The 10,588-nt window shown below is 41.5% G+C and overlaps 1 protein-coding gene across 1 annotated transcript in view; it reads left to right on the top strand.

The window, feature by feature from the left end:
• SNTB2 (syntrophin beta 2) overlaps positions 1 to 7,899 on the top strand; it is a 125,857-nt gene extending 117,958 nt beyond the window's left edge. Inside the window, exon 7 of the mRNA XM_021672549.2 lies at positions 77 to 7,899. Within this exon, the coding sequence (XP_021528224.1) occupies positions 77 to 169 (93 nt within the window). The 3' untranslated portion in view covers positions 170 to 7,899. The remainder of the gene's footprint in view (positions 1 to 76) is intronic.
• Positions 7,900 to 10,588: the final 2,689 nt, after the last annotated feature.

The raw sequence follows: 10,588 nt of genomic DNA on the forward strand, positions 1-10,588 counted from the left end.
AAAAGTAAATTTATATGCATTTTTGTTTATTAAGTTGTCTGTATATGGTAGTGATACTTACATCCTTTCTCCACAGACCATGGACCTGCACTCTTGTCCAAAGCCGATTGTATTTGTGTTGCACACGTTCCTATCGGCCAAAGTCACTCGTATGGGACTGCTTGTATGAGCAACAAAAAATCAGAAAAGGACCTTGACTGTCACAAGAAATATTTCCACCTCGAAAAAAAAAGCACAAAAGAAAACTCTTTGCTCTCTCCTTCAGCACAGTGCCTTCCCAAGGACCTGCAAATCACTGCTGAACCATAACCGTGTTTAAAGAAGAGTCTATCTTTCACAATCTACCTTGGCCAGATATTCTAGGACTCTAAAAAGCTCCAAAATGAAGCTGTTGATTTATTATCTTGTTTCATAATACGGTTTATGAGTAATTAGGTTTATTTCTCCTGCTAAAAATAATGGCTCATTGTTTTCCTTTTAGACATTATCAAATACCCTAGCATTGTTTTGTTTTTCTTCTTCCTGTAGGATTTGTGTTGTGCTTAGCCTTGATCTGTTGTTCAGAACAGTTGTCCCTTCCCAGGTGCTAGCTTGCAGCAGCCTGTTGCTTCGTGAGCATTCCAGATAGGTTGTATGTCTTGGAATTTACTGTACTCACTAGCTCCTTCCACCATAGGAAATCCTTGAGTTGTATCACCAAAGCGTTCTTCCATTAGCCCTGGTTCTCCCTCTATCCCAGCCTGGCAGTCACTTCCCACCTTATCCCAAGCTTTGCCACTCTAAGTGCTATCTCTGGGACTTAGAACTTGCAAAATTTGATTTGTCTTGCCTTCCACTTCCTTTCTAGTGGTGACTGAGTTGAAAAGCAAGTTGGAAGCCACTGCTTTGAAAGAAAAGTTTTGCTTGGTTTAGGTTTTTCCAGTTTTATTTTTGGTAGGAGCCAGGGGATATTATAAGATTTATTTTAAAAGAAAATTCCTCTTCCTAGGTTAAGCCATTTTTTTTTATTGCTTACCAAATGTGCCTTTGGTTAGGGTTAGTGGAGCTTTATTAGTCACTATTTGAATAACTGGAAATCACTGCCATTTCAAGGAGATCACCTATCCTAGTTTAGAGGAATAGTCTTCAAGGTGGGTTTCCTTAATGGCATCTCTTCCAGTAGGCAGATCTCTTTGAGCAAGATAAATCCTAAAAGAGCCAGCCTGCTTGAGGAGTAGACTTTGTGGGTGAAGCCAGCTCTTCCGCACAAACATCATGTCGAGTTGTTTTGGGCTGCCCATGTAGCATCCTGGCCGTGGCCTGGCCCTTTGTGGCAGCAGTGGCATAGACAAGCAACTGCTCATTCAAGATTTAGTGTTGGCTTCACAGCACTCCCTACAGTGGGCAGGGTGATGAGACCATGGAACAGCTACCTGCTTTTGGTTAAGCATTGCCAGATGTCATCATTAGGACACAGTAGCAATAAGATTGCTGATTTGTAGTATTAGAAAATCACACTCAGCTTGTTTTTCCTAATTTTGAAGGAGGTATATATCTGCAAACATTTAAAATGGTATAATATCAATATAAAATGTCAAGATTAGCGCAGTCCCTGGGTCTCAAAGAACAGGTAGTATTACTTGGATGTTATTTTTTTTTTGAGATAGAGTCTCACTCTGTCGCCCAGGCTGGAGTGCAGTGGCATGATCTTCACTCACTGCAACGTCCACCTCCTGAGTTCAAGTGATTCTCCTGCCTCAGCCTCCCAAATAGCTGGGATTACAGGCACCTGCCACCACACTCAGCTAATTTTTGTATTTTTAGTAGAGGCAGAGTTTCACCATGTTGGCCAGGGTGGTCTTGTACTCCCAACCTCAAGGAATCCACCTGCCTTGGCCTCCCAAAGTGCTGGGATTATAGGCGTGAGCCACTGCGCCTGGTCCAAGATAAATTTTCATTTCAGGGAGGGAATAAAAATGTCTGGAAGGTGTAGCAATGATTTCTGGAATCAGAATTTTACTACATTAATATCCTCAGGTAAGCAATCTTGGAAGCCTCTATGCAGTGAGAGCATTATTAATATGAGATGTTGAATGATGTGTTTACAGACTTCAGCAGCAAAGCCACGTGGTTGAGGTTTTCTGTGTTAATGTGAAAGGCTAAGCCACTAAGATTTGCAGGGGAGCTTCTGAGCCACCCTGCTCATTGGTTATATGAAGATGTAAAATAGGTGTGATTTAAATATGAGCAGGAAATGCAAGGCATGTGTTCATTTCACTCATTTTGGTCAAGGTTAAACTGACGTGTGTAGCACTGAGGTCTGTAGGGTTCTTAATAACGACTTTTGAGTCTTAGTGTGAAATGAAAGTATGGGCGGTTTCCTTTGTCCACTAGCAGCCCCAAGAACCAGAGCCCTTATGCTGCTTGTCTTACACACTTAACAGCTCTCCAATCATGATGACGAAGGTTATTCTTCAACCAAATGTGTTTCTGGGATTTTCAGTCCACAAATGAAGTGCTTTCTAATGAATGAGACACCATGATAAATATGTATTTATATTTAGATGCCAAAGTATGGCAAATTATTTTCAAATGATAACGAAAAATGGGCATTTTCAATATTCTACCTTTTTTATAGAACCAGCTCACTTTTCATTTCTTTTTCATTTTGAATTAAGCAAATTGTTGAGGATGTTGTGGGTTCCAGTGTGTAGAATGGAAAGGAAACTGCAGAATCATGTCCACTCCCCATTCAGAGGGACTGCTTCCTGTGCCCCCCAAACCTGGGGCTTAGACAGCTTCTCCACATTCCACACAGATGCCTAGGAGCAGCCAATTGGTATATGAAACATCTCCCGCCTCTTCTCCTAAAACTTCTCTCCTTTCTCTTCATAAAAAGAAAAGGAAAGGAACAAAAGAAAAACGCTCAGTTTTTCATTTTCTGAAAAAGGTAAGTCCTTTCCTGAAGTCATCAAATGAAATATGACCTGGAAATTAGTATCTAATGTTTTATATGAAGAAATACTTCATATGTTTTCATATGTATGTTCATACAGTATTTATTAGATAGTTGTAACTGTAAACTCACTTTCCTAGTAGACAAGAGTTTCAGGTTAAATACTGGAACATATATAGGCAATCAAAAATACTACTTTAAATGTCATCCACCTATTTTAAAGCCATGTTTTAGCACTTTTTAGGCCAAAGAAGGTCTGATAGTGCCTGTTTTTATCTTCTATGCTGAAAATGATTGCATGGCAGGAGAGATTGGATTATTTATTATATTTTTATAAGTAAAAAATCTTTCTAAACAACCAATAACCTAACATTACTGATTATTTTCCTAATTTATCCTCCTAAGTTGAATGGTAACAAAGCTTTTTCTAGCTGACTGAATGCACTTAGCCAATAAACAGAATTTGTTTCTTTTTTTCTTTCTTTCTTTTTTTGAAACAGGTTCTCACTCTGTCACCCAGGCTAGAGTGCAGTGGTATGATCATAGCTGACTGCAGCCTCAACCTTCTGGGCTCAAATGAACCTTTCACCTCAGCCTCCTGACTAGCTGGGACCACAGGTGTGTGCCACCACACCTGGCTAATTTTTGTGTTTTTTGTTTTGGTTTTGTTTTGTTTTAGAGACAGGGTTTCGCCATATTTCCCAGACTGGTCTTGAATTCTTGAGCTCAAGCAATACTTCTGCCTCAGCCTCCCAAAGTGCTGGGATTATAGATGTGAGCCACTGCACCTGGCCCCAGAAATTATGCTTAAAAAAAAATTTAAGCTGTGTGGAATCTGGACAAGGCTGTGTTTGTCCTAGAAACAGGATTAACTGTAAATGGTTTTGATGGACAAAAGTGTGAGAAAAGGTTATAATAGATTTTTTAAAATTTTGTGAGAAACTCCAGGTCTTCTTGCTTAACTTATATGCATGTGGATATATTTGTTTGTTTTCAAAGCCATGGAAGAATCTCTGTTCATATATTTTAATGCAAATTATCTTGTATGCTGCTATGCAAATTCTATTAAAAGCCCTACCTGCTTAAGAGTTAAACATTTTTTAAACTTTCAGGGAAGACCTGTAGATTCAAGCACTTTTTCTGCTTTTTTTGTATCTTATCTTGGACACTTATGCTGAATTATGTTCTTATTATTTTCACTGGTTATAAGCTATTGCTTGTACATATTTAAAGTATCCAAATACCCAGCATACATTTCCACGTGGCTGCCATCGGCTGTTGATGCCATGAATGAAATGGCTGCTTAGAAAGCCAAAGGTCTTCTTTTTCCAATCCCTAATAAGTCAAATGCCAGATCTTTTCGGTCTCAAAGCAAATTGTTCTGATCAGATCAAATATCTATGTAATGAAAGAGACTTACTTAAATGTGGGATTCTGCTTAAAATTTAAGTTGAATTTGACTGTATTCATATTCATTCTTTTTATGTATCTCTATCAGGTATGACATTAAGTACCAAGTGGTATTATATTCGACTTTGAGTTTGGAAATCACTTTCAGTTAAATTTCAGTTGTAATTGTGGCTTTTTTTTTTTAACCCCACTGAAGATGAAAGTAGAGGAATCTGCCAAATCCTACTGTTCCCTCTGTGTGCCCTTATTCTAATTGCTTGGTAATCTAAAATTATTCTGACTTTCCACATACTGTCTTTAAAAACCAATTGTAGCAATCTGCCCCCCTCTACCCTTTAAGCTAAATCTTTCACTGTGCTGGATACATAGACACTAGATAAATGTGTGATGATAGCTCTAAAATAATTATGCTATATATCAGGGTTGTGTATTTTTGAGCAATATGGTTATTCCTATGCTGTGATGCTAAGTGGAATTTATTTTACACTAGTAATAGACTACTTAAGTGGCTGATTTGAAACCCTTTCTCTAAAAAAACAAACTTCTGGCAGATAAGTGACATTCATTCTCTTAAAGGATGGAATTTCAGGTTAAGGGTAAGGTACAATAAATAGGCACATAGAGCATATCTGGTTTTGGTTTTGGTTTTAGTTTTTTTGTATCTTTCTGACTAGCTAAACTGACAGCTAGAAGAATGGTTGTTATATAATAACTCAGAAGAATCTTTTTAACAAGATTTCTTTTGTTTCAAAACATAAACTTGAGCTTAATTTCTTGCCACCTCTATTCTTCCCATATTGGGTGACTGAACTGAAGCTTATTCTAGTTTTAGAAGAGGATCCACATTTAATGTAATGCATAAATATGCCTTTTGCAAATTATCGCTTGTTATACAGTGAACATTTGATTATAGTCAACAGAAATCTACCATATAAGCCATAATCTTTGAATTGCCCCTTTAAAAATAGATTGGTTAAAACCAAAAACCTGTAAGAGAGAAATGATACTTCATTGTATTGTAGGTTTGAGAATCCTGGTTAGAGTTATAATTTCTGGCTGAGTGTGGTGGCTCACGCCTGTAATCCCAGCACTTTGGGAGGCTGAGGTGGGCAGATTACCTGAGGTCAGGAGTTTGAGACCAGCCTGGCCAACATCGTGAAACCCCATCTCTACTAAAAATGTAGCAAGTTAGCCGGGCATGGTGGCAGGCACTTGTAGTCCCAGCCACTCGGGAGGCTGAGGTGGGAGAATCGCTTGAACCCAGGAGGCAGAGGGTCCAGTGAGCCAAGATTGTGCCATTGCACTCCAGCCTGGGCAACAGAGTGAGACTTCATCTCATAAATAAATAAATAAATAAAAGATTTATAATTTCTGAGTCCTCTAGCGAGACTTCATCTCAAAAATAAATAAATAAATAAAAGACTTATAATTTCTGAGTCCTCTAAGTACCTTTCTCAGTTTTGCAATAATCTTACATCCATGCTATTGACACAAACTTTGAAACTGGAAAGCTAATTAATGATGTATTCATGTGTCCTTTCACCTAACAAACATGTATTAATGTATAATTCTACACCAGGTATTCTGAAGGGTCTAAAAGAAAGTTTCTGCCCTCAAGTAGCACGGATTATTTCTCAGTCACACCATGCCATCTGTTTGTCATTCAGCAGTTAAGTAATTCACCACTTGATATTTTTACCAAAGTGTATGTTCAAGTCTGTTTATCTGGATCTGGCAAACTGGAAAATGTTTGAAGGGATACTCAGGTTTTGATCTATGCCAATATGAAAGGACTCCAAGCACATTTAAGTAGGCCAGTCTTTTCCTCATGCGTGATTTTTTTTTAATGGAAAATTAGACTTTAGTTTGGGAAAGAGAACAGAGAACAGTATACAGTATCCTTTATAAGGTAAATCATAACAACAAAAATTAAGTTTTATTGCCCAAAGTAGGTCAGTGAGAAAGTCTTTTTAAAATGCTTCTTTTACTATAACAGCAAACTAAATGCATATTTTATCAATTCCTTATTTCTAAATTTTGTTGTATTCATTTTCACACTTAAAGTATTTAAGCATTTCATTTGCTGAAAGTCTTTATATACATGGTAGACAGAGTCCATTAATGAGAGATCAAAATGAAAATATTTAAAAATTAACAAAATCAGCCCAAGGTGAGAGGATCACTTTAGCCCAAGAATTCTAGACCAGCCTGGGCAACACAGCGGGGCCCCGACTCCATCCAAAAAATTAAATAAAAAGTTTTTTAGCATTTAAAAAAATAAAAATAAACAAAATTTCACTTATTCCAGGACACGCTGACATTTGGACTCAGTGAAAAGGGCACCTAAAGAAAATAAAGAGTTGACTGAATGTTTTCTGTAATTTTCACACAGTAACAGTCCCTTTCTATCCATCTTGCCTTCCATTTATCTCTAGGGTTAGCTTTTCAGGCAACATCGTCAGTCATGCCCAGAAAGTACCTGAGCTATCAGTGACTGGAATGGCACAGGGAACTGAATCACATGGGTGCCCTCCCCTTGGTTTTCAACTGTCCTGGAGTTGTGCACAAAAATTAGGTCATGCCTTCAGGGTCTTGATCTTTACTTTTAACCCACCCCTTGACAATCAGGTGCTAATGACTGTATATTATTAAAACCAGCACATAGTATTATAAATGCGTGTTCCTCCTAGGTTGGAAGAAATGCTTTCCTTCTATCTGGGTCCTGGTTTTTGGTTTTGGTTTTGGGTTTTTTTGTACTTTTTTATTCTGGGTCCTGTTAAAGTGGGTATCAGTTGTGTCTTTTCACCTCTATTCTGTGGATTAATAGAATTGAGGGGGGGAGAGGAAATGATGATGTAAACTAAGTTTCAGGTTTGGCACAGCCATCATTCTTGATGATATTCATCTCACTTTGTAGCGAATCTGCCCTTGTCGTAGGAACAAGTTTCAGATTCTGCCCTCCACTATAGGACTCCAGTATTATGTTTACAATCCATTGGATGAGTGCATCATTAGAAGACCTTGGTGCCCCAAAAAATCTGTGTCCTTTTTGGTACCAAACCTGAGGTCTTTTGGAAGATAATATAGAAAACCACTACCTATTGACGGCCTATTTTGGCTAATCTGTGCAAACTCTGATTATACCCATGTATATGGATTCTTTCCCACACTGCTTTCATTTTTAAGTATAAAGACATAGAAAACTAGAATAATGCTTTTAAGTATGTGATGTTCTGGGGTTTTTCCTTCTTTTTTAGAACCCTGTATTTAAACAGGACTTCTTTTTAAGTCTTGTTTGAAATTTAAGTCTCAGATCTTCTGGATACCAAATCAAAAACCCAAGGCATAAAACGGCAGTATTTGTGTTCTTAATTTTAAAAAAGCTTTATGTATACTCTATAAATATAGATGCATAGACAACACTTCCCCTTGAGTTGCACATCAACATATAGCATTGTACATTACAATGAAAATTTGTAACTTAAGGGCATTATATATATAAATACATATATACCTTTGTAACCTTTATACTGTAAATAAAAAATATTGCTTTAGTCATGAGTTTTTTTTTTTTTTTTTCCAATTTTTAAAATGCTGAAATAGTTTTGAACTTACTGGAAAGTTTCAAAAATAGTACAAAGAACTTCACCCAAATCTCCCGGTTGTTAACATTTTGCCACATTTATTTCATTACCTTGTCTTTTTCTGATATGATTCTCTAGCACCCTTAAATTCTCTAGTGCGGACCTCCGAAACATAAGGACAGTCCCTGATTGCCACCATACAGCCCTCCTAATCAGGAATTCAACATTGGCACACCACCACTCACTCCATAGACCCCATTCAAATGATGCCAGCCATCCTGGCCACGCCCTGCTTTCCTCTCTGGCCCAGGATCCTGGGCAGTACCACTCTCTTGCTTTTCATCGTCGTGTCTCATCAGTTCTTCAGTCTGGAATGTTCCTCTGCCTCACCGTATTCGCGTATGCCTGAGTCTCAGCACGGGCTTTCATTCTGCAGCACAGCCCTCAAGTTGGCTGTGTCCAGTGTCCCCTCCCAACTAGTTTGTGTCATGTAGGCTCTTGGCAGGAATGCCATGATGCCATGCTCTTCTCAGGGTATCATGTCGGGAGACACACGAGGGCCACACATCCCACCACTGCGGGTGTTCCTTTTGGTGGCCTAGTCAAGCTAGTGTCTTACTTGTTTTCTCCTTTGTATTTATTTTTTAATTTTTTGTTTATTGACTCTTGCCCAGGCTGGAGTGCAGTGGCGCGATCTCGGCTCACTGCAGCCTCCGCCTCCGCCTCCTGGGTTCAAGTGATTCTCCTGCCTCAGCCTCCCGGGTAGCTGAGACTACGGGCACGCGCCACCGCACCTGACTAATTTTTTGTATTTTCAGTAGAGACAGGGTTTCACCATGTTAGCCAGGATGGTCTCAATCTCCTGACCTCGCAATCTGCCCGCCTCGGCCTCCCAAAGTGCTGGGATTACAGGCGTGAGCCACTGCGCCCAGCCGTATTTATTTATTTATTTATTTATTTAGAGATGGAGTTCTGCTCTTGTGCCCCAGGCTGGAGTGCAATGGTCTCAGCTACCTGCAACACCCGCCTCCCAGGTTCAGGCGATTCTCCTGCCTCAGCCTCCCAAGTAGCTGGGATTACAGGCGCCCGCCACCATGTCTAGCATTTTTTTTTTTTTTTTGTATTTTTAGAAGAGATGGGGGTTTCACCATGTTGGCCAGGCTGGTCTTGAACTCCTAACCTCTGGAGATCCGCTAGCCTCGGCCTCCCAAAGTGCTGGGATAATAGGCGTGGGACACCACGCCCAGCCTCTCCTTTGTATTTAATTAGCATTTTGTGGAAAGAGATTCAGGTGTGCCAGTATTTTTTCCCAGCTTTGGAGACGGGGTCTTGCTTTATTGCCCAGGCTGGAGTACAGTGGCGGGATCACGGTTCACTGCAGCCTCGACCTCCCAGACTCCAGCAATTCTCCCACCTCAGCTTGCAAAGTAGCTGGGACTACAGGTGTGCGCCACCATACCCAGATAAGTTAATTTTTGTAGCGATAGGTTTCACCTGTTGCCCAAGCTATTCTCGCGCTCTTGGGTCCAAGCAATCTGCCTGCCTCCGCTTCCCAAAGTGTTGGGATTACAGGCATGAGCCCCCGTACCCAGCCTCAACTTGGATATTTTTGCTCTCCATTTTTTTTCTCTCACAGGATAGACTTGTGGACAAATTGAATCACTTGTCTCTGGTGCGTTTTTGTTTTGTTTTGTTTTAATTTAGCGAAGAGGTCTCGCTATGTTGCCCAAGCTGGTCTTGATCCTGGGCTCAAGCAATCCTGTCTCGGCCTCCTCCCAAAGTGCTGGAATTACAGGCGTAAACCACCACACCCAGCCCTAGAACTGTTTTGATCATTGTATCCCTAGAAACTAGCACACAAAGCTGCACACAATAGGTGTGCACCCCTGTAATTCCAGGCAGGAGAATCGCTTGAACCTGGGAGGCGGAGGTTGCAGTGAGCCGATCGCGCCACTGCACTCCAGCCAGTGCGACAGAGCAAGACTCTGTCTCAATAAATAAATATAAATAAAAAGCAAAACAAAACTGGCTTCAAAGTCTCCGGCATCCCACCAGGGATTTGAGCCCCCAGTGTGGGGCACACACTGTTTACATTAGTTAGCTCATTTATTCCCCACAAAAGCCAGACAAGGCAGGTGCTAATTATGATTGTGCACTATTAAACATGGAGAAACCAAAGCTCTGATAAGTTCGGTTTATTGTGCCAATAAAACTGCCCCATGGGCGATGTTACTCCAAGCAGGGTCAGGATTTCCGGATTCCACCCCGCTCCGCCCCTTGCCCCGCCCTAAGAACGTACGTCCCTCCAGGCCCCGCCCAGGCTTTGTCCCACCCACCCCGCCCCCGCCCCCGCCCCCGCCCCCGCCCCCGCCCGCTGTCCGTCTCTCCCTAGTCCCACCCTGTCTCCGCAGGCCCTCGCCCCCTGTCCACCCCGCCTCTCGTCCCGCCTCCTGCCTTCGCCGGGGCCGCCCAGCCGCGGGAGGGAGCGGTGCCTGCAGTGCGGGCTGTAGCCGCTAGGGGGCAGACGCCTGGCTCGGGCCTGACCGCTCTGGGCCGCGCTCCTCGCTCGCCCTCGGACTCGGCTCCCGCTGCGAGCGACCGCCCTACCCACGCTCCGCGCTTTGAGCCCACCGCCGGGCTCCCCGCGCCGGACTCAGCA

Source organism: Aotus nancymaae, unplaced genomic scaffold (assembly GCF_030222135.1).
Source record: "Aotus nancymaae isolate 86718 unplaced genomic scaffold, 86718_ANA_hifiasm-v0.15.2.pri h1tg000030l, whole genome shotgun sequence".
Classification (NCBI taxonomy): Eukaryota; Metazoa; Chordata; class Mammalia; order Primates; family Aotidae; genus Aotus; species Aotus nancymaae.